This window comes from Hemitrygon akajei, unplaced genomic scaffold, assembly GCF_048418815.1.
Source record: "Hemitrygon akajei unplaced genomic scaffold, sHemAka1.3 Scf000099, whole genome shotgun sequence".
Taxonomy (NCBI): Eukaryota; Metazoa; Chordata; class Chondrichthyes; order Myliobatiformes; family Dasyatidae; genus Hemitrygon; species Hemitrygon akajei.
Window position 1 is genome coordinate 121239 of NW_027331985.1, and position 24932 is coordinate 146170.

Consider the following 24932-nt stretch of genomic DNA (forward strand, 5'->3'; position numbering starts at 1 on the left):
CCCAAAAGTAAACAAACACTAGCGTAACCGGAAAACAGCTGCTGTGCGGCAGATTCACAGTTCTTAATAGCGTTGCAGTTCAAACAGTTCTTAAAGCGGTATTGAAAAAAACAGTTCTTTAAAGCGGTATGCCGAAAGTTCAAAAGCTCACAGTCCATTTAAAAGGAGAGACTTTTTAAGGCGATTTAAATTCTCTTCCACGTCGTTGTCCTTCGATCCCCGGCGTCAAACTCTTCCCACGTCGAATTTTTATAAAACGTAATGGTTTAATGGCACTAACCTCTTCTTCCACACTCTGTCCTCAATCTTCCGCTATCCCAGCGGAGATTAACACGAGAACAGTCAACGAAATCCTTCCGAATGAGGATCAAATAAGGTCGAAACCAATCCACCGTCGAAAATCGATTCTCCTCGATCTTTATCTTCCAAATTCTTATCTTCACTCTCCACCAGCAAAGAAACTGCTGGCAATGACCTTTTAAACTTTAGGCATGATATAAAACTTCATTTTTCAACTAAACTGCGTCATCACATTAAATCACGCAGTGACATGAAGTCAGCTTGGCAAATCCAGCCACGAACTGCCCCACCTGACAGTGGGTCTTCCTTTTATAACCTGTAAAAAAAAACCGTCACATGACCTCTACTGGCGGGAAAATGACGTCACTCCACCATCACAAGACCATTACCTCAAGTCCAGTATAGCTTCAACCCCAGTCACGTGTCACGGATACGTAACAGATCATCCAGTAAATTTTTATCAGGACCTATAGGAAAAGTAGTTAATTGGGAACATAAGAAATCTCTTATTTGAAGGTATCTGTGAAAATGTGTTTTTGGCAGTGCAAATTTAGTTGACAATTGGTCAAATGAAGCAAGAGATCCTGAGATAAACAGGTCCCAAAAACACTTAATACGCAGTTCATCCCAATCCTTAAATAATTTGTCAGTCATGGAAGGGATAAAAACATAATTAAGGAGAATGGGAGATGATAATGAAAAATTCGCTAAACCAAAAATTTTTCTAAATTGAGACCAGATCCTTAAACTTTACTTAACAATTATGTTATCTGTTGTTTTATTTGCTGTAAAAGAAGAGTACGATCCAAGAAGGGAGACAATAGAGGAATTTTTTACAGAATTAACTTCTAAAGAGACCCATGATGGGCAAACTTTACGATAAATATAATAGTGTAGTGGTGTGCTACACGCAGCACTGAGATAACGACACGGAGTCGGTAAACTGTAGTTAAAAAAAGATTTTATTCGAACTTCGCGGCCTCACTTTAAAGCCTCCCTAATCCCACCCTCCCCGCGCGCGGATGCTGTAGGGGGCACGTATTCACAGTCTCGCGCGGGCTTTTCCATTTGTTGGTGAAGCAGACCTTGCGCTCTTTTGGGACTGGCCTTTATGCCGGCGCACTGGCTATTTGTGAGCCGGTTCGAGTGCGCTAGGAAGTGGGTCGCCACATAACCCCCCCCCCCCCAGAACCGGTGATACACCCCCCAATGTCCACAGTCTGGGCCGGACCCTGTTTGGGATGTCGGCCTCTGCGCCGCGGTGCCGGAAACTCGACCAGTTGCAGCACGTCCACGTGGGCCGGTTTGAGTCGGTCCACCGTGAAAACCTCCTCTCTCCCCCCAACGTCCAGCACAAACGTGGACCCGTTGTTCCTTAGCACCGTAAACGGCCCCTCGTAAGGCCGCTGTAGCGGTGGCCGATGCCCGCCCCTTCGTACAAGCTTACAGTTCTGCAGGTCTTTGGGTATGCAGGTCGGGTTCTGCCCATGCTGCGAAGTGGGTATGGGGGCCAGGTTACTGAGCCTCTCACGTAGTCTGCCCAGGACTGCTGCGGGTTCTTCCTCTTGCCCCCTTGGGGCTGGTATGAACTCCCCGGGGACAACCAGGGGTGCGCCGTACACCAACTCGGTCGACGAGGTGTGCAGATTGTCTTTGGGCGCTGTGCGGATGCCGAGTAGGACCCAGGGAAGCTTGTCCACCCAGTTAGGTCCTCTCAGGCGGGCCATGAGAGCCGACTTTAGGTGACGGTGGAAACGCTCCATCAGGCCGTTCGACTGTGGGTGGTAGGCAGTTGTGTGGTGCAGCTGTGTCCCCAAAAGGCAGGCCATAGCTGACCACAGACCGGAGGTGAACTGGGCGCCTCTGTCAGAGGTAATGTGGGCCGGTACACCAAAGCGGGACACCCAGGTGGCGATCAGTGCCCGGGCGCAAGATTCGGAGGTGGTGTCGGTGAGCGGGATCGCCTCTGGCCATCTGATGAACCGGTCCATGATTGTGAGGAGGTGCCGCGTTCCACGCGACACTGGCAGGGAGCCCACGATATCCACATGAATGTGGTCAAAACGCCAGTGGGTGGGGTGGAACTGCTGCGGCAAGGCCTTGGTGTGTCGCTGCACCTTGGCCGTCTGGCAGTACATGCACGTTCTGGCCCTTTCACTGACCTGCTTGCGGAGTCCGTGCCAAACAAACCTGCCGGAGACCATCCGGATGGTTGTCCTGATGGAGGGGTGCGCTAAGTTATGAATGGAGTTGAAAACGCGCCGCCGCCAGGCTGCCGGGACGACGGGGCGGTGCTGGCCAGTGGCGACGTCACAGAGTCTCACCTGGGCCTACGGGGAGGTCCTGGAGCTGCAAACAGGAGACTGCGGTCCTGTAACTTGGGATCTCCTCATCTGCCTGCTGTGCCTCTGCCAGCGCCTCAAAGTCTACCCCTTGGGAAAGGGCGTGAATGTTAGGGCGGAAGAACGCATCCGCCACGACATTGTCCTTACCCGAGACGTGCCGGACGTCCGTCGTGTATTCAGAGATGTAGGACAGATGGCGCTGCTGGCGGGACGACCAGGTATCGGACACCTTCGTGAACGCAAAGGTAAACAGTTTATGGTCCGTGAACGCGGTGAAGGGCCTACCTTCTAAGAAGTACCTGAAATGCCGGATTGCCAATTATAGCGCCAACAGCTCCCGGTCGAAAGCACTGTATTTGAGCTCGGGTGGTCGCAGGTGTTTGCTGAAAAACGCCAGGGGTTGCCAGCGGCCCACGATGAGCTGCTCCAGTACCTCACTGACTGCCGTGTTAGATGCGTCCACTGTGAGGGCAGTAGGGACGTCCATTCTGGGGTGCACTAGCATCGCGGCGTTTGCCAAGGCTTCTTTCGTTTTAATGAAAGCAGCGGCGGACTCCTCATCCCAGGTAATGTCCTTGCCTGGACCCGACATCAGGACGAACAGGGGGCGCATGATTCAGGCAGCTGAAGGGAGGAAGCAGTGGTTGAAATTTACCATACCCACGAATTCCTGAAGGTCTTTGATTGTGGTGAGTCGGGGAAAATGGCGGACTGCGTCTACCTTAGCGGGCAGAGAGGTTGCCCCGTTTTTAGTAATCCTGTGGCCTAGGAAGTCGATGGTGTCGAGCCCGAACTGGCATTTGGCCGGGTTGATTGTCAGGCCGTATTCACTCAGTCGGGCGTAGAGTTGACGGAGGTGTGACAGATGCTCCTGACGACTGCTGCTGGCTATGAGAATGTCGTCCAAATAGATGAAAGCGAAGTCCAGGTCGCGTCCCACCGCATCCATCAACCGCTGGAACGTCTGTGCGGCATTCTTCAGGCCGAACGGCATGCGGAGGAACTCAAAAAGGCTGAACGGGGTGATGAGAGCCGTCGTCCGGATGCATCGGGATTTGATGGTATCCGCGGATGAAGTCTACCTTGGAGAAGATCCGTGCGCTGTGCAGGTTTGCTGCAAAACCCTGAATGTGCGGCACAGGGTAGCAGTCCGGTGTCATAGCCTTGTTCAGCCTGCGGTAGTCACCGCATGGTCTCCAGCCCCCTGATGCTTTGGGCACCATGTGCAGGGGAGAGACCCATGGGCTGTCGGACCGCCGTATGATCCGGATTCCTCCATCCTCTTGAACTCCTCCTTCGCCAGTCAGAGCTTGTCCGGGGGAAGCCGCCGAGCACGGGCGTGGAGGGGTGGTCCTTGGGTCGGGATGTGGTGCTGTACGCCGTGTCGGGTCATGGCTGCCGTGAACTGCGGTGCCAGAACCGATGGGAAATTCGCCAGGACCCTGGTGAAGTCGTTGTCGGACAGCGTGATGGAGTCCATGTGTGGGGCCGGCAACTGGGCTTCTCCCAGGGAGTACGTTTGAAAGGTCTCGGCGTGGACCAGTCTCTGCCTCGGCATGTTGACCAGCAGGCTGTGAGACCGCAAAAAATCCGCACCCAGAAGCGGTTGGGCTACGGCGGCCAGAGTGAAGTCCCACGTGAACCGGCTGGAGCCGAACTGTAGCTGCACCGTATGGGTGCCGTAGGTCCTTACTGTACTGCCATTCACGGCCCTCAGGGTGGGACCCAGTGCCCTGTTGCGGGTGTCGTAACTCGTCGGAGGTAAGACGTTGATCTTGGCACCGGTGTCAACCAAAAAACGGCTTGTCCCACACATACAGGAGGCTATCCCGATGGCCAGCCGCCGTAGCCATCAGCGGTGGCTGGCCCTGGCATTTCCCGGGAACTTGCAGGGCAGGTGACAACAGCGGGCTTCTTCGCCCCACCACTGGTGGTAGAAGCACCATTGTTCGTTGGGCTCCTTACACCTGCCTCTGGGGTTAGCGGGCTCTGCTGCCGGGCCTGGTCTGGTTTGCTGCTGGGAGCATGGCCTGTTGATCTGTGCGACGGACGCCCCACTCACCTTCTTGGCGTTCCACAGAAAGTCCGCCCGGGCTGCCACCTTCCGGGGGTCGCTGAAATCCGCGTCGGACAGCAGCAGGCGTATGTCCTCGGGCAGCTGCTCCAGGAATGCCTGCTCAAACATGAGGCAGGGCTTGTGTCCTCCGGCCAGAGACAACATTTCATTCATTAAAGCTGATGGAGGTCTGTCCCCCAAACCATCCAGGTGCAGTAAGCGGGCAGCCCGCTCGCGCCGTGAGAGTCCGAAAGTCCTTATGAGTAGGGCTTTGAATTCCATGTATTTGCCATCCGCTGGGGGAGACTGTCTAAATTCCTCAACCTGGGCCGCTGTGTCCTGGTTGAGGGAGCTCACCACGTAGTAGTAACGTGTGTCCTCTGAGGTTATCTGCCGAACGTGGAATTGGGCTTCTGCTTGCTGGAACCACAGGTGAGGTCGCAGCATCCAGAAGCTCGGCAGTTTCAACGAAACTGCATGAACAGATGCGGAGTCGTTCATCTTCGGCTCAAATGTCGTTTGGGCCATCGGGGTCACCAATTGTAGTGGTGTGCTACACGCAGCGCTGAAATAACGACACGGAGTCGATGAACTGCAGTTAAAAAAGATTTTATTCGAACTTCGCGGCCTCGCTTTAAAATCTCCCGGATCCCGCCCTCCCCAGGCACGGATGCTGTAGGGGGCACGTATTCACAGTCTCGCACGGGCGTTTCCCTTTGTTGGTGAAGCAGACCTGGTGCCCTTTTGGGACTGGCCTGTATGCCAGCGCGCTGGCTATTCGTGAGCCAGTTCGAGTGCGCTAGGAAGTGGGTTGCCACAATAGGACCAAAAAGTAATATTCCTTATATTGGCAGCCCAATAGTAAAACCTAAAATTGGGTAAGGCTAATCCACCCATCTCTTTATTTCTTTGTAGGTAAACTTCACTTAAACGAGCTTGCTTATTATTCCAAATATAAGATGTTAAAATTGAATCTAAAGAATCAAAGGAGGTCTTAGGAATAAAAATAGGTAAGGCCTGAAAAAGATATAAAAATTTAGGAAGAATCTTCATTTTAATCAAATTAATTCGGCCAATTATGGATAAAGAAAGAGGAGACCATTTAGAAAGTGTCTTTTTCACGTAATTCAATAAGCGATTTAAGTTTTCTTTAAATAAATTCTTGAAGTTTTTAGTACCGTAATTGTTACACCGAGATATGTAAATTCACTTGTAACAACTTGGAATGGAAATTTGGCATTTGATGACATTAGGTCATTTAAGAAAATAACTCACTTTTATGTAGGTTCAGATTATATCCTGATAAAAAAAAACTATACTGGGAAATTAAAGAAAGAACCGAAGGTAAAGAAGTTTCAGTGTTAGAGGTAAAAAGTAAAATATCATCAGCGTATAACAAAATTTTATGAGTCATACCTTCCCTTAGTATACCAGAAATGTTCTTAGATTCACGAAATGCTATTGCTAAGGGTTCTATTGCTAAAGCAAAAAGGAAAGGACTACGAGGACAACCTTGTCTAGTTCCCCGCTGTAATTTAAAGGGCTTAGAAATTTGAGAGTTAGTAATAACCTGAGCGGTAGGAGACAAGTAAATTAATTTAACCCAACGAAAAAAATTAGGCCCAAAATTAAACCTTTCTAAGGACTTAAAAAGATAATTCCACTCAATCCTATCGAAGGCTTTTTCTGCATCTAAGGATAGTATACACTCTGATATTTATTTGGATGGTGAATATATCAAATTCAATAACTAACGTACATTAAAATGTGAGTAACAATTTTTAATAAATCCTGTATGGTCATGTGATATAATAGATGGTAAAATATTTTGAAGTCTTCGAGCTAAGATTTTGGATAACATTTTTGCATCAACATTCAATAAAGAAATCGGTCTGTATGAAGAACATTCAGCTGGATTTTTAATTTTTTTTAAGAATAAGAGAAATAAAAGCTTCATAAAAAGATTGAGGGAGTTTACCTGATTTGAAGGACTCTGATAAAACACAGGGTAAATAAGGTGTAAGTAATGTAGTGAAAGTTTTATAAAACTCCCCAGGAAAGCCATCAGGTCCTGGGGTCTTACCAGAATGTAAAGCACGTATAGCCTCAGCCACTTCTTCATTGGAAATAGGCTGATCTAACTGTATTAGGCAATCAGCAGACAATGTGGGAATGTTGATATTACTGAAAAAAAGCATTCATATAGGTATCATCTGAAGAAGAATCAGATTGGTACAACTTAAAGTAAAAGTCTGTAAATACGTTGTTAATTTCAGAATGGTCGGATATCTTAGTACCATTATCTTTAAAAATTTCTGTGATTTGACGATTAATTATAAAAGATTTTAAGCGATTGACTAATAAACTACCTGTTCTATCCAGGCACCACACCCTCCTAAAATAATACTGACAAACACTGAGACCCCACGCACCCCTGAAAGGGTCCTGACACACTGTGAGACCCCACACATCACTGAGAGTGTATGACACACTGTGAGATGCCACACACATCTGACAGGGTCCTGACACACACCGAGACCTGATAAAACCTGACAGGGTCCTGACACACTGTGAGACACCACTTACCCCTGACAGGGTCCTAATACACTGTGAGTCCCCACACACCACTGACAGGGTCCTGACACACTGTTAGACCCCACACTCCCCTGACAGGGTCCTGTCACACTGTGAGACCCCACACACACTTGACAGGGTCCTGACACACTGTGAGACCCCACATATCCCTGGCAGAGTCCCAACACACTATCAGACCCCACACTCCCCAGCATGGTCCCGACACACAGTGAAACCCCACACACACCCCTGACAGGGTCCTGATAGACTGTGAGACCCGATACGACACTGGCAGGGTCCTGCCAAACTGTCAGACCCCACACACCCATGCTGGGTCCTGACACACTGAGAGAACCCATGCACCATTGGTGGGGTCCTGACAAACTGGGAAACCCCACACACCCCTGAAATGGTCCCGACACATTGTGAGACCCCACACACCCCTGACATGGTCCTGACACAGTGTTGAGACCACAAACATGATTGGTATGGTCCTGACACAGTGTAAGACCCCACACACCGCTGACAGGGTCCTGACAGACAGTGAGACCCCACACACCCCTGACAGGGTCCCGACACACTGTGAGACCCCACACACCCCTGACAGGGTCCCGACACACAGTGAGACCCCACACACCCCTGACAGGGTCCCGACACACAGTGAGACCCCACACACCCCTGACAGGGTCCTGACACACTGTGAGACCCCACACATCCCGTGACAGGGTCCTGACATACTGTGAGGCCCCACACACCCCTGACAGGGTCCCGACACACTGTGAGACCCCACACACGCCTGACAGGGTCCCAACACACTGTGAGACCCCACACACCCCTGACATGGTCCCGACACATTGTGAGACCCCACACACCCCTGACATGGTCCTGACACACTGTTGAGACCACAAACACGATTGGTATGGTCCTGACACAGTGTAAGACCCCACACACCACTGACAGGGTCCTGACAGACCGTGAGATCCCACACACCCCTGAAATGTTCTGGACATACCGTGAAACCCCACACACCCCGACAGAGCTCTGACACACCGTGAATCCCCACATACTCCTGGCAGGGTCCTGACACACTTTGAGTCCTCATACACATCGGGCAGGATCCTGACACACTGGGAGACCACACACACCCCTGACAGGGTCCTAGCACACAGAGACACCACACCCTCCGAAGATACTCCTGACAAACATTGAGACCTCTCTCACCCCTGACAGGGTCCTGACACACTGTGATACCCCACACATACCTGACAGGGTCCTGACACACTGTGAGACCCCACACACGCCTGACCGGGTCCTGACACACTGTGAGACCCCACACACCCCTGACAGGGTTCTGACACACTGTGAGACCCCACACAGCCCTGACAGCATCCGGATGCACTGTGAGACCCCACACACCCCTGACAGGATCCTGACACACTGTGAATCCCCACACACCCCTGACAGGTTCCTGACACACTGTGAGACCCCACACACGCCTGACTGCGTCCTGACACACTGTGAGACCCCACAATCCCTTAGCACGCTCCCGACATGCTGTGAGATCGCACACACCCCTGGCAGGTTCCCAACACACTGTGAGATGCCACAGCCCCCTGAAAGAGTCCTAACACAAAGTGAGACCCCAAACATCTCTGTAAGGGTCTGGACACGCTGTGATATCGCACACACTACTGACAAGAACCTGACCCACTGTCTGACCCCAGAAACTCGACAGGGTCCTGATAGACTGTGAGACCCCACAAACACACCTGGCAGTGTCCAGACACACTCTGAGACCCCGCAGATACCCTGGCAGGTTCCCGACAGACTATGAGATGTCACACACACATGAGAGGGTCCTAACACATTGAGAAACCCCACACACTCCAAAGGGGATCCTGACAAACATTGAGATCCCACACACTCCTGACAGTGTCCTGACACACTGTGAGACCCCACACACCCCGGAAAGGGTCCTGACACACTGTGAGACCCCACACAACCCAGGCAGGGTCCTGACACACTGTCAGACCCCACACTCACCTGGTAGGGTCCTCACACACGATTGGCAGGGTCATGACACACTGCAAGATCCCACACACCCCTGACAGGGTCCTAACACCCTTTAATACACTACACACACTTGAAAGGGTCGTGACACACTGTCAGAGTGCACACTCCCCCGGCAGGGTCCTGCAGACTGTGAGACCCCACACACATCTGGCAGGATCTTGACACACTGTGAGACCCCACACACTCCGGGCAGGGTCCTGACACACTGTGAAACCCCACACACCCCCTGACAGGTTCCTGACACACTGTGAAACCCCACACACCTCTGTCAGGGTACTGACACACATTGAGGCCCCACATAACCCTGTCTAGTTCCTGTCACACTGTGAGATACCACACACAGCTGACAGGGTCCTGACACACTGTGAGACCCCAGACAACCCTGACAGGGTACCAACACACTGCCAGACCCCACACACCCCTGACAGGAAAACTACATATTGTGAAACCCCAAACACCCCTGTTAGGGTCCTGACACATGGTGAGACCCCACACACCCCTGGCAGGGTCCTGAAACACTGTGAGGCACCACACGTCCCTGACAGCGTCCTGACAAATTGTGAGACCCCACAATCCCTGAGCACGCTCCCGACATGCTGTGAGTTCGCACACACCCCTGGCAGGTTCCCAACACACTGTGAGATGCCACACCCCCTGGAAGAATCCTAACACAAAGTGAGACCCCAAACACCTCTGTAAGGGTCTGGACACGCTGTGATATCGCACACACCACTGACAGGAACCTGACCCACTGTCCGACCGCAGAAACTCCTGACAGGTTCCCAACACACTGTGAGATGCCACACCCCCTGAAAGAGTCCTAACACAAAGTGAGACCCCAAACACCTCTGTAAGGGTCTGGACACGCTGTGATATCGCACACACCACTGACAGGAACCTGACCCACTGTCTGACTCCAGAAACACCTGGCAGTGTTCTGACACACTGTGAGACCCTACACACCCCTGGCAGGTTCCCGACAGACTATGAGATGCCACACACACATGACAGGGTCCTAACACACTGAGAAACCCCACACACTCCAAAGGGGATCCTGACAAACATTGAGACCCCACACACTCCTGACAGTGTCCTGACACACTGTTGAGACACCACTCCCCCGACAGGGTCCAAACACACTGTGTGACCCCAAACACCCCTAGCAGGGTCCTGAACACTGAGAGGCACCACAATCCCTTAGCATGCTCCCGACATGCTGTGAGATCGCACACACCCCTGGCAGATTCCCAACACACTGTGAGACGCCACAGCCCCTGAAAGAGTCCTAACACAAAGTGAGACCCCAAACACCTCTGTAAGGGTCCGGAAACGCTGTGATATCGCACACACCACTGACAGGAACCTGACCCACTGTCCGACTCCAGAAACTCGACAGGGTCCTGAGACATTGTGAGACCACACACACCTCTCAAGGTTCTGACATACTGTGAGACCACGCACAACTCTGGCAGGTTCCCGACAGGCTGTGAGAAACCACACACCCCTGACAGGCTCCAAATACACTGAGAGCCCCCACACACCCCTGGCAGGGCCCTGACACACTGTCAGACCTCAGACACCCATGAGAGGTTCCTGACACGCTCTGAGACCCGACACACCTCTGGCAGGTTCCCAACAGATTGTGAGATGCCACACACCCCTGACAGGGTCCTAACACACTGAGAGACACCACACCCTCCTAAGAGGATCCTGACAAACAATGAGACCCCACACATCCCTGACAGGGTCCAGACACACTGTGAGACCCCTCACACATCTGGGAGGGTCCTGACAGACTGTGAGACCCCACATACACCTGATAGGTTCCTGACAGACAATGAGACCCCACACACCCCTGACAGGGTCCTGACACACTGTGAGACCCCACACACCCCTGATAGGGTCCTGACACACTGTGAGACCCCACACACCCCTGATAGGTTCCTGACACACTGTGAGACCCCACACAACCCTGATAGGGTCTGACACACTCTGAGAACCCACACACCACTGACAGGGTCCTGACACAGTGTGAGACCCCACACACCCCTGACAGGGTCCTGACACAGTGTGAGAACCCACACACCCCTGACAGGGTCCTGACACAGTGTGAGACCCCACACACCCCTGACAGGGTCTTGATAGACTGTGAGACCCCTCACACATCTGGCAGGTTTCCGACAGACTGTGAGATGCCACACACCACTAAAAAGTTCCTGACACACTGTGAGACCCCACACACCCCTGACAGGGTCCTGACACAGTGTGAGACCCCACACACCCCTGACAGGGTCCTGACACAGTGTGAGACCCCACACACCCCTGACAGGGTCCTGACACACTGTGAGACCCCACACACCCCTGACAGGGTCCTGACACAGTGTGAGACCCCACACACCCCTGACAGGGTCCTGACACAGTGTGAGAACCCACACTCCCCTGAAAGGGTCTTGATAGACTGTGAGACCCCTCACACATCTAGCAGGTTTCCGACAGACTGTGAGATGCCACACACCACTAAAAAGTTCCTGAAACACTGTGAGACCCCACACACCCCTGACAGGGTCCGGACACACTGTGAGACCCCACACACCCCTGACAGGGTCCTGACACAGTGTGAGACCCCACACACCCCTGACAGGGTCCTGACACACTGTGAGACCCCACACACCCCTGACAGGGTCCGGACACACTGTGAGAACCCACACACCCCTGACAGGGTCCTGACACAGTGTGAGACCCCACACACCCCTGACAGGGTCCTGACACACTGTGAGATCCCACACACCCCTGACAGGGTCCGGACACACTGTGAGACCACACACACACCTGACAGGGTCCTGACACAGTGTGAGAACCCACACACCCCTGACAGGGTCCTGACACAGTGTGAGACCCCACACACCCCTGACAGGGTCTTGATAGACTGTGAGACCCCTCACACATCTGGCAGGTTTCCGACAGACTGTGAGATGCCACACACCACTAAAAAGTTCCTGACACACTGTGAGACCCCACACACCCCTGACAGGGTCCGGACACACTGTGAGAACCCACACACCCCTGACAGGGTCCTGACACAGTGTGAGACCCCACACACCCCTGACAGGGTCCTGACACACTGTGAGATCCCACACACCCCTGACAGGGTCCGGACACACTGTGAGACCACACACACACCTGACAGGGTCCTGACACAGTGTGAGAACCCACACACCCCTGACAGGGTCCTGACACAGTGTGAGACCCCACACACCCCTGACAGGGTCTTGATAGACTGTGAGACCCCTCACACATCTGGCAGGTTTCCGACAGACTGTGAGATGCCACACACCACTAAAAAGTTCCTGACACACTGTGAGACCCCACACACCCCTGACGGGGTCCTGACACACTGTGAGACCCCACACACCCATGACAGGGTGCAGTCACACTGTGAGACCCCGCAGCCACTTGTAAGGGTCCTGACACACTGTGAGACCTCACACACCCCTGACAGGGTCCTGACACACTGTTAGACCCCACACACCCCTGACAGGATTCAAAGCCACTTTGAGATGCCACACACCCCAACCAGCCACCCACAGTGCACGTGCTGATGTGCAAAGTTACTTCTTTGTATTTTGCATCAGTGACGGTGGGAGGGGAGGGGAAGCTGTGATTCCCCAACCTGTTCTTTTGACAGAATGCCTCCTACCCTCTTCTCTATCTGAATACGCCACATCAACACTGGGGATTAAAAGTTTCTTCCACAGAAGAAAATGACAGCTGTGACAGTAGTAGGAGATTGTCCAGTACGGGTCAGTCAGGGCTCTGTAAACTACCAGGGAAATACTCACCTTCACAGCACAGTTAATGTGGAAATGTGATGACCTGGTGTTTATCTAGACCAGGCCTCTCTGTCCAGTCAGCGGTCTGTTAATTGAATTTACTGTACTGTGCGAACATCCATTGATGAATCCATTAATGCAACAGCTTTGAGCTAACTCTTGTGTGCTTAAATACTGAGTTCTGAGTTGAGGCATCTAACAGCTTGTCCACTGTCTCTTCCCATGGAAGATGTTCAACAGAAACACAAGGAGACTCTGCGGGCACAAACTGAAACACTGAGAGTGAACACGATCCTGATGACGGAGAAGGTGAAGGTTTTCCAGCTGGTTGATCGATACGCTGAGCTCACGGTCATTTCTACTGTTCGAGATCGGAAACTGGTGGAACGTGAGCTGCTGGCAAGAGGCAGAGTCCACGAGGAGTGGAGAGAAAGAAATCTCAGTGGACTCCTGCAAAAACTCCGGACGGATCAGCTGTTCCAGAGCAGCTTTTCTCAGAGTAAATCCGAATCTGGGAGTTCGGCAGCAGTGGCCGGAGTCCCAGGGATCGGAAAAACAACAATGGTACAAAAGATTGTTTATGACTGGGCCACAGGGAAAATATACCAACAATTCCAGTTCGTCTTCAGTTTCAAATTCCGGGATTTAAACACCATTAACTGCAGAACAAATCTGAAGGAACTGATTCTGGATCAGTATCCTTACTTTGGGAATATCTTGAGAGAAGTCTGGAAGAACCCAGAGGGATTGCTGTTTATATTCGATGGTTTGGATGAATTCAATGACACAATTGATTTTTCTGACAGTCGGAGAGACACAGAACCTCAGTCCACATGCACTGATCCAGAATTCAAGTGCAAGGTGTCTGACATTGTGTACAGTTTAATCCAGCACAAGCTGCTCCCAGGGTGTTCAGTGCTGGTGACCACCCGCCCCACTGCGTTACATTTATTGGAAAAGGCAGAGATCAGTGTCTGGGTTGAAATAATGGGATTTGTTGGTGAGGAACGGAAGGAATATTTCTTCAGGCATTTTGAAGATCAGACGGTGGCGGAAGCTGTTTTCAAACATGTGAAAGAGAACGAGATCCTGTACACCATGAGCTACAACCCCTCCTACTGCTGGATCCTCGCTCTGACACTCGGCCCCTTCTTCACACAAAGAGTCAGGGACCCACAGCGAGTTCCCAAGACCATCACCCAACTGTACTCCTACTATATTTACAACATCCTGAAAAACCACGGTCGTGAGATTGAGAACCCCCGTGATGTGTTACTCAGGGTTGGTCAGATGGCCTTCAGAGGAGTGTCTGAGAGGAAGATTGTGTTTACAGATGGAGATTTGATCAAGTTCAATCTGCAGCCTTCCCAGTTCCTGTCCGGGTTCCTGTTGGAGCTTTTGGAGAGAGAGGATTCTGCCCGGAGCGTGGTGTACACATTCCCACACCTCACCATCCAAGAGTTTGTAGCTGCAGTTGCACAATTCCTGATCCCAGATGGCAGAGATATTACGAAACTCCTCACTGAAGCCCACTGCGTGAAGGATGGGCGGTTTGAGGTATTTCTCTGTTTTGTTGCTGGTCTCTCCTCCCCAATGACAACTCGGGGCCTGGAGGAGTTTCTGGGTCCATTTCCTCATCAAACAACCTGCCGGGTGATTGACTGGGTGAAGGAGGAGGTTAAACGCTGGAGTGGAAACACAGAGAGTGAAGCTGGTAAAAGGAGCCTCCTGAACACAATGCACTACCTGTTTGAGTCTCAGAATCGTGTGCTGGCTCAAGAGACACTGGGATCTGTGGAAACACTTTCATTCAGTGGAAGGACTCTGACCCTGATTGACTGCGCGGTCCTGTCTCATGTCATCGGACTCTGTGATACAATAAAACACCTCGACCTGGAGAACTGCCACATTCAGTGTGAAGGAATCCAGCGGCTGGGACCCGGGCTGCACAAGTGCCAGGAGTTGAGGTAACTTGATTTATCTCTCACTCTGAACTGTGAAACTGTCTCATTGTGTTGTTTCAATGTAAAGGAATTTCGGTAAATTTGTAGTAAATCAGATTGTGAAGAATTGTGACAAATGCCTACAGTCAGTAATTCCCCAAGGACAGGAGGTTTCTGTGGTTCCTTGTGAAGGGATGTTGGAGACTTCATCAGATCAGGGAACAACGGCTATTGGTTTAATGGTAGTAAATCACAGGAATGGCCGTGTTTCTCACTGCCTGTGACACGTCCATTGACAATGTTCCTTCTCACTGTTACTGACACCCAGACCGACACTGACTGCAGCAGGTGGGTCAGAGATTCACTCCCTCTTCCTGGTGAGGGACAAGAGACCGTCAGCAGACTGTCGCAGTGAGAAGGAAAGAAATACCATTATGAGATTGTCCTCACCTGCCATTCCCCGTGTGTGACTTTGCTCACTTCCAGATACGCAGAGAGCGAGGGCGCATCTCCTCTGGGGCTTTGTTCAGACCCAACACACACGTACAAAAAAATTTCTGCATCCTCTCGTCTTGTAGGATTATCGTTTTCCCTTGGAATCCTCCAGTGAGACCTCTCATCCCAATCCCCCTTCCATTCTTTGGAATCTCGCCCCTATCCCCATTCCTCCTGTGGGCTCTCTATTACTCTTTCCTCATCTTCCTGTGGGATGTCTTTTCCACACAACCCCCCCCCCCCCCCCCGTGAGATTTATCTTCCCCATCCCCCTTCCTCGTGGGATCACTCTTCCCCATCCCCCTTCTTTGTGGGATCTCTCCTCCCCATCCCTCTTCCTCCTGTGAGATCTCTCTTCCCCATCCCCTTCCTCATGTGGGATTTCTCTTCCCCATCCCCCTTCCTCCTGTGGGATCTCTTTGCCCCATCTCTCTTCCCCATCCCCCTTCCACTTGTGAGATTTCTCTTCCCAATCCCACATCCTCCTGTGGGAACTCTCTTCCACATCCCTCCTCCTCCTGGCCAATCTCTCAACCCCTTCCCCCTTCATACTGTTTAATCTCTCTCTATATACACCTTCCTCCCATGGGATCTCTCTTCCACATTCCCATGCCGTCTCTGGGATCTCCCTTCCCCATCCCCTTCTTCCTGTGGGTTCTCTCTTCCCTATCCCCCTTCCTCCTGTGGGATCTCTCTTCCCCATGCCTCATCCTGCTGTGGGATCTCCCTTCCCCATCCCCTTCTTCCTGTGGGTTCTCTCTTCCCCATCCCCCTTCCTCCTGTGGGATCTCGCTTCCCCATCCCCTTCCTCCTTTGGGATCTCTCTACCCCATCCCCCTTCCTCCTGTGGGATCTCTCTTCCCCATCCCCCTTCCTCCTGTGGGATCTCGCTTCCCCATCTCCTTCCTCCTTTGGGAACTCTCCTCCCCATAAAATCATAGAACACTACAGCACAGAAAACAAGCCATTTGGTCCTTCTAGTCTGTACCAAAACCTTATTCCGCTAGTCCTATTGCCCTGCACCCAGTCCATAACCGACCAGTCCTCTCCCATCCATGTATCTATCCAATTTATTCTTAAAGCTTAAGAGTGAGTCCACATTTTCCACATCAGATGGCAGCTCGTTCCACACTCTCACCACCCTCTGAGTGAAGAAGTTCCTCCTAATGCTCCCCCTAAACCTTTCCCCTTTCACACTGAAGCCACGTCTTCTCATATTTATCTCTCCTAATCTATGTGGAAAGAGCCTATTCGCATTTACCCTGTCTATACCCTCATAATTTTGTAAACCTCTATCAAATCTCCCCTCATTCTTCTATGCTCCAAGGAATAAAGTCCTAACCTGTTCAATCTTTCCTTGTAACTCAACTCCTGAAGACCCAGCAACATCCTAGTGAATCTTCTCTGCAGTTTTTCAACCTTACTGATATCCTTCCTATAGTTAGGTGATCAGAACTGCACACAATACTCCAAATTTGGCCTCACCAATGTCTTATACAACCTCACCATAATATTTCAACTCCAAAACTCAACTTTGATTTGTTAATGCCAGGGTGGCAAAAGCCTTCTTTACAACCCTGTCTACCTGTGACGCCATTTTCAGGGACTTATGTGTCTGAACCCCCAGATCCCTTTGTTCCTCCGCACTCTTCAGTGTCCTTCCAAAATGGAACACCTCACACTTGTCTGCATTAAATTCCATCTGCCATTTTCTGGCCCATTCTTCCAGTTGGTCCAGATCCCTCTGCAAGCTTTGAAAGATTTCCTCGCTGTCCACAATGCCTCCATCTTAGTGTCATCAGCAAACCTGCTGATCCAATTTATCACATTATCATCTAGATCATTGATATAGACAACAAACAACAATGGTCCCAGCACAGATCCCTGAGACACACCACTAGTCACAGGCCTCCAGTCTGAGAGGCAATCATCTACTACCACTCTCTGTCTTCTCCCGCACAGCCAATTCGAATCCAGTTTACAACCTCTCCATGGATACCTAGTGTCTGAACCTTTAGAACTAACCTCTTATGTGGGACCATGTCAAAGGCCTTACAAAAGTCAATGTAGACGACATCCACAGCCTTTTCTTCATATGCATTCTTAGTAACCTCCTCGAAAAACACTACAAGATTCATGAAACATGATCTACCACAAACAAAGCCATGCTGACTATCTTTACTCAGCCTTTGGCTGTCCAAATCCTTGTATATCCGATCTCTCAGAACACCTTCCAGTAATTTACCGACTACTGATATCAGGCTTACTGGCCTGTAATTACTTGGTGTAATTTTGGAGCCTTTTTTAAACAACGGAACAACATGAACTCCCCTCCAATCCTCCGGCACTGCACCCGTGGCTGAGGACATTTTAAATATTTATGCCAGGGCCCCTGCAATTTCTACACTAGTCTCTCTCAAGGTCTGAGAAAATATCATTTCAGGCCCGGAGATTTATCTACCATTATTCACTGTAAGGCAGCAAGCAGCTCCTCCTCTTTAATCTCTATATGTTCCATGACACTACTCTTTGTTTCCCTTAATTCCATATCTGCTATGCCAGTTTCCTCAGTAAACACTGATGCAAAAGAAAACTGTTTAAGATGGCCCCCATCTTGTGAGGCTCCGAACATAGACGACCACTCTGATCATCTAGGGGATCAATTTTGTCCTTTACTATCCTTTTACTCTTAATTAACTTGTAGAAACCTTTCGGGTTTACCTTCACATTACCTGCCAAAGCAACCTCATGTCTTCTTTTTGCCTTCCTGATTTCCTTCTTTAGTATTCCCTTACATTTTCTATACTCTTCAAGTATCTCATTTGTTCCTTGTTGCCTATACCTGCTAAACACCTACTTAACCAGATCACCAATATCCCTTGAAAACCAAGGTTCCCTATGCCTGTTAACTTTCACTTTAATCCTGGCAGGAACATGCAAACTCTGCACTCTCAAAATTTAACCCTTGAAGGCATTCCACTTACTGAACACATCCTTGCCAGAAAAGAACTTATCCCAATCCACTCTTCCCAGATCCTCTCTCATTGATTTAGAAAACTTTCCTGAACACATTTGACAAACTCCACACCATCTAACCCTTTCTGAGAGTGGGAGTCCCCGTCAATATGTGGAAAGTAAAAATCCCCTACGATTACAACTTTCTGTTTCTTACATTGGTCTGCTACCTCTCTACAGATTTGCTCCTCCGATTCTCTCTGCCTATTGGGCGGTCTATAATACAACCCTATTCGTGTGGTCGCACCGTTCCCGTTCCTCAGCTCCACCCATACGGCCTCTGTAGACGAACCCTCCGGGCAGTCCCGTCCACGCACAGCTGTGATATTCTCCCTGACTGGTAATGCCACTTCTCCCCCTTTCATCCCTCCCCCCTATCATGTCTGAAACAATGGAAACCCGGAACATGAAGCTGCCAGTCCTGCCCCTCCTGCAAACCAAGTCTTACTAATAGCAATAATGTCGAAATCATCATGTGCCAATCCACGCCCTAAACTCATCTGCCTTACCTACAATACTCCTTGCATGGAAATAGATGCACCTGAGAACATTTCTATCACGTACAAACCTTTGATATCTGTCTATACAAGCAGTCCTCGCATGACCCTTATCCTCCTCCACCTCACTATCTGCTCTAACACTCTGGTTCCCCTCCCTGTGCAATCTAGTTTAAAACCCCCAGAGCAGAACTTGCTAACCTGCCGGCAAGGATGTTAGTCCCCCTCCAGTTCAGGTGCAAACTGTCCAATTCGAACTGGTCCCACCTCCCCTGGAAGAAAGCCCAATTGTCCAGAAACATGAACCCCACCCTCATGCACCATCCCCTCAGCCACGTATTTAGCTGCATTATCTTCCTATTTCTAGCCTCACTAGCACGTGGCACGGGTAGCAATCCTCCTGTAGCATCTCTCTTCCCCATTACCTATCCTCTTGTGGGATCTCTCTTCCCCAAGCCCCTTCCTCCCGAGGGAGCTCTCTTCCCAATCCCCTACATCAGGTGGGATCACTCTTCCCATCCCACTTCATCCCATGGCATCTATTTTCCCCATCCCTCTTCCTCCTATGGGATCTCTCCTACTCATCCCATAACCTCCTATCTCATCTCTCTTCCCCATGCCCCATCATCCTGTGGGATCTCTATTCCCCATTCCCCTTCCTTCCGTGGGATTTCTCTTCCCGATCCACTTTCCTCCTGTGGGATCTCTCTTCCCCATCCCCCTTCCACCTGTGGGATGTCTCTTCCCCAACATCCTTCCTCCCGTTGGATCTGTCTTTCCATCCCCACTCCTCCTGTGCCATCTTTCTAGACTATCCACCTTCCTCTTGTGGGGCCTCTGTTCCGATCCCCCACTTCCTGTGGGATCTCTCCTACTCTTCCCCGTTCTTCCTATGGGATCTCTCCTACTCTTTCCCTTTCTTCCTGTCGGATCTCTCTTCCCCATCCCCCTTCTTTCTGTGGGATCCCTCTTCCCCATCCCCCATCCTCCTGTGGGATCTCTCTTCCCCATCCCCCTTCCTCCTGTGGGTCCTCTGCTCCCATCGCTCACTCTTCTTGTGGGATCTCCCTTCTGCATCCCCATTCCTGATTTTGGTTCGCTCGTCCATCCGACCTCCTCCTGTGGGCTCTCTCTTCACCATCCCCCTTCCTTTATTTGCAGCTGTGTTCCCATTCCCCTCTTCCTGTGGTATTTGTCTTTCTCATCTCCCTTCCTCCTGTGGGATCTCTCTCCTCCATCCCTGTACTCCAGTGGGAACTCTCTTCCCCTTCCCTCTTCCTCCTGTGGGATCTCTCTTCCCCATCCCCCTTCCTCCTGTGAGAAATCTCTTCTGAACCCTCCTTCCTCCGCTGTGGACTCTCTTCCCCATCCCCACTCCTCCGGTGGGATCGATTATTTTCCCCTTCCCCATTCACCTTCCTCCTGTGGGATCTATCTTCCCTTTCCCCCATCTTATGTGGGATCTAGCTTCCCCTTCCCTTTTCCTGCTGTGGGCAATCTCTTCCTCATCTCCCTTCCTCCCGTGGGATCTCTCTTCCCCATCCCCCTTCCTCCTGTGGGATCTATCTTCCCCATACCCCTTCCTCCTGTAGGATCTCTCTGCCCCATCCCCCTACCTCCTATGAGATTTTTCTTCCCCAACCGCCTTCCTCCTTTGGGATCACTCGTACATCCAACTTCTTCCTATGGGATCTGTCTTCCCCATCCCATTCCTCCTAAGGTATTTCTTCTACTCATCTCCCATCCCCCTGAATGATCTCTCTTCCCCGTCCCTCCTCTTCCTATTGGATCTCTCTTCCCCATGCTCCTTCCTCCTGTGGGATTTATCTTCCCCACCCCCTTTCTTCCTGGTGGATTTCCGTTCCCCTTCCCCCTTCCTCCTGTGGGATCTCTCTTCCCCATCCCTTTAGCTCGGGTGGGTCTATTTCACTGTGACGCATTGACATTTCTGCATTTCGGTCAGGAACACTTTTCTCTCCATCGGGGAATGGGACAGAATATGTAAAGTTTACAGGGTCACACAGACATACAAAATTACTGACATTCGGCGAATACCCTGGAGCGGGGCAGTGAGGGACATTGACAGTGATGGGAACTATGATCAGTGATTTACTGAAAAGTTTAATGTTTCCTGAAATATCCGAGTGAGAGAAATTCCCCCAGACCCACGGTTTGAATCACTTTGTTCATCAATCTGTCTGTTTGTGTTTAGACTTGGGCGGAATGATCTGGGAGATTCAGGAGTGAAACTGATGTCTGCGGCTCTGAGGAACCTGGAGTGTAAAATACAGAAACTGGAGTAAGTACCAGACTCTGGGAGATTGTGTTTACAGTCACTGAGTGTCTGACACTGAACATTAATGCGATCAGTAATTGTGTTACTGATAAACACTGGGGATTTGTACTGTCTCCTGTCTCTCTGTGACCTTCACCCTCACTCTCTCTCATCTCCAGGCTGATCGAGGTTGGTCTCACAGATTCTGGTACCGAGGATCTCGCCTCCGCTCTCAGTACAAACCTGTCACTGATGGAGCTGAACCTGGGTGATAATAAACTGGGAGATTCAGGAGTGAAACTGGTGTCTGCGGCTCTAAGGAACCCGGAGTGTAAAATACAGAAACTGAAGTAAGTACCAGACTGTGGGAGATTGTGTTTACAGTCACTGGATGTCTGACACTGAACATTAATGTGATCAGTAATTGTGTTACTGTTAAACACTGGGGATTTGTACCATCTCCTGTCTCTCTGTGTCCTTCACCCTCACTCTCTCTCATCTCCAGGCTGTACCGTGTCGGTCTCACAGGTTCTGGTGCCAAGGATCTCGTCTCTGCTCTGAGTATAAACCCATCACTGATGGAGCTGTACCTGAGTGATAATAAACTGGGAGATTCAGGAGTGAAACTGGTGTCTGCGGCTCTGAGGAACCCGGAGTGTAAAATACAGAAACTGGGGTAAGTACCAGACTGTGGGAGATTGTGTTTACCGTCACTGGGTGTCTGACACTGGACATTAATGTGATCGGTAATTGTGTTACTGATACACACTGGGGATTTGTAACATTTCCTGTCTCTCTGTGTCCTTCACCCTCACTCTCGCTCATCTCCAGATTGTGGGAGATTGTGTTTACCGTCACTGGGTGTCTGACACTGAACATTAACGTGATCAGTAATTGTGTTACTGATAAACACTGGGGATTTGTACCGTCTCCTGTCTCTCTGTGTCCTTCACCCTCACTCTCTTTCATCTCCAGGCTGGAGAAGGTCGGTCTCACAGATTCTGGTGCCGAGGATCTCGTCTCCGCTCTCAGTACAAACCCATCACTGACGGAGCTGAACCTGAGTTGTAATGAACTGGGAGATTCAGGAGTAAAACTGGTGTCTGCGGCTCTGTGGAACCTGGAGTGTAAAATACAGAAACTGGAGTAAGTACCAGACTGTGGGAGATTGTGTTTACAGTCACTGGGTGTCTGACACTGAACATTAATGTGATCAGTAATTGTGTTACTGATAAACACTGGGGATTTGTACCGTCTCCTGTCTCTCTGTGTCCTTCACCCTCACTCTCTCTCATCTCCAGGCTCAGGGATGTCGGTCTCACAGAATCTGGTGCCGAGGATCTCGCCTCCGCTCTCAGCACAAACCTATCACTGACGGAGCTGTACCTGAGTAATAATAAACTGGGAAATTCAGGAGTGAAACTGGTGTGTGCGGCTCTGAGGAACTCGGAGTGTAAAATACAGAAACTGGGGTAAGTACCAGACTGTGGGAGATTGTGTTTACAGTCACTGGGTGTCTGACACTGAACATTAATGTGATCAGTAATTGTGTTACTGATAAACACTGGGGATTTGTACTATCTCCTGTCTCTCTGTGTCCTTCACCCTCACTCTCTCTCATCTCCAGGCTGAGGGGTGTCGGTCTCACAGATTCTGGTGCCGCGTATCTCGTCTCCACTCTCAGTACAAACCCATCACTGAAGGTGCTGTACCTGGGATCAAACCCGCTGACAGACGGATCTGTCCCCACTCTCCGCCACCTCATACTGACCCTCCCGAGTCTGGAGGAGATCCTGTGAGTGTTTGCGTTAATGTTCAGTGTGATAAAATATCAGCAGATCCGCGGGTTTTCTGGTGATATTTGTCTGTGTGTGTTGTTGAAACATTAACCCCAGTCCCCTGTTACTGACACTGTTGTGTAATCTGTTTATTTCATCTTTATTCTTCCATCTGTTTCAGGCTGTGGGAGAATCGGTTCAGTGAGACCGGGGAGAAGGCACTGGGATCTCTGCGGGGATTCAGACCCGGACTGAGAGTATGGACCTTGTGAACATCTGAATGTGTGAACATCCCCGCCCGCAGGATGGGGACATTTTGGCTGATTCCCCCGGCCTTCCCTTTAACTCCCGCCCTGACCTTTAATGGCCATGTGCCAGGGGTGATTCCCAACGGTTTTAATGGAACCGGCTCAGGTCTCGCGCTGTGTGTCGCTCGGAGCGGTCCCACAGTGACGTGTTTCTGCCTGTTGTCCAGCGGGACAGCTTCCGCCAGATGTGCGTGTTCGAGACTCCCCACGTGACACCCCGGAGGATTACACAGTCAGGAAGAGCCCGGGGGCCGGGGCTCAGTCTGGGGCACCGGTGTCCCGGGGTGGGATTATTCTGGGAGAGAATCCTTCTGCTCCCTTTGCTGAGGATGGTGCATTCAGCAGCCTGGCCGATATAATGATGTTAAATGGACAAATCCCTCGGCAGTGACCCTGGATCTGCAGCGATCCCGGACACGACCCTGAAGTGTGATTTTATAATCATCGGTTCCCCGATGAAGAGTGACAGTGAGAAACGGGACTGATTATTCAACCGGTCACTCGTTGTCGCCGGTCAGTTAATTGTGTGTGACTGTGAGTGAATCAATTTACATTTGTCATGATGGAATCAATAAACTACTGTAACTTCCCGTCTTGGTGTTGGACTTTGGTCTCATTAGAGGAGAAACAGTGACCTGGGGTTACTGCTGCCCCCCGCACCCGATGAACTGAAATAATACATGGTAAATGGTAGGGCATTGGGGAATGCAGTAGAACAGACTGATCTAGGTGAAGAAAGCTTTTGGTATGCTGGCCTTTATAAATCAGAGCATTGAGTATAGGAGTTGGGATGTAATGTTAAAATTGTACGAGGCATTGGTAAGGCCAAATTTGGAGTATTGTGTACAGTTCTGGTCACCGAATTATAGGAAAGATGTCAATAAAATAGAGAGAGTACAGAGAAGATTTACTAGAATGTTACCTGGGTTTCAGCACCGAAGTTACAGGGAAAGGTTGAACAAGTTAGGTCTTTATTCTTTGGAGCGTAGAAGGTTGAGGGGGGACTAAATAGAGGTATTTAAAATTATGAGGGGGATAGATAGAGTTGCCGTGGTTAGGATGTTTCCATTGAGAGTAGGAGAGATTCAAACGAGAGGACATGAGTTGGGAGTTAGGGGGCAAAAGTTTAAGGGTAACACGAGGGGGAACTTCTTTACTCAGAGAGTGGTAGCTGTGTGGAACTAGCTTCCAGTAGAAGTGGCAGAGGAAGGTTTGATTTTGTCATTTAAAAAAAAATTGGATAGGTATATGGACAGGAAAGGAATGGATGGTGATGGGGTGAGTGCAGGTCGGTGAGACATGGTAGAGAGTGAACGTCTAGCACGGACGAGAAGGGCCAAGATGGCTTGTCCCATCAGACTCTCCCGGGGTCGGACCGAGAATGCATGTCCCTCCACACTGTCCCATCACACACTCCCGGGGTCAGACACAGAGTGAATCTCC

General features: G+C 50.6%; 1 protein-coding gene across 3 annotated transcripts in view; it reads left to right on the plus strand.

Annotated features, from left to right (window-relative positions):
- The window catches only part of LOC140723060 (NACHT, LRR and PYD domains-containing protein 3-like), a 133325-nt gene extending 109246 nt beyond the window's left edge, over nt 1–24079 (plus strand). For 2 of the 3 annotated variants that reach the window (XM_073037678.1, XM_073037679.1), the window contains 8 exons: nt 13408–15145; nt 21341–21427; nt 21583–21753; nt 21909–22079; nt 22379–22549; nt 22705–22875; nt 23031–23198; nt 23363–24079. In XM_073037678.1, the coding sequence (XP_072893779.1) occupies nt 13408–15145; nt 21341–21427; nt 21583–21753; nt 21909–22079; nt 22379–22549; nt 22705–22875; nt 23031–23198; nt 23363–23453 (2768 nt within the window). In that variant the 3' untranslated portion in view covers nt 23454–24079. The remainder of the gene's footprint in view (nt 1–13407; nt 15146–21340; nt 21428–21582; nt 21754–21908; nt 22080–22378; nt 22550–22704; nt 22876–23030; nt 23199–23362) is intronic. The other variant, XM_073037680.1, reaches the window with a different exon arrangement.
- The last annotated feature ends 853 nt before the right edge of the window (nt 24080–24932 follow it).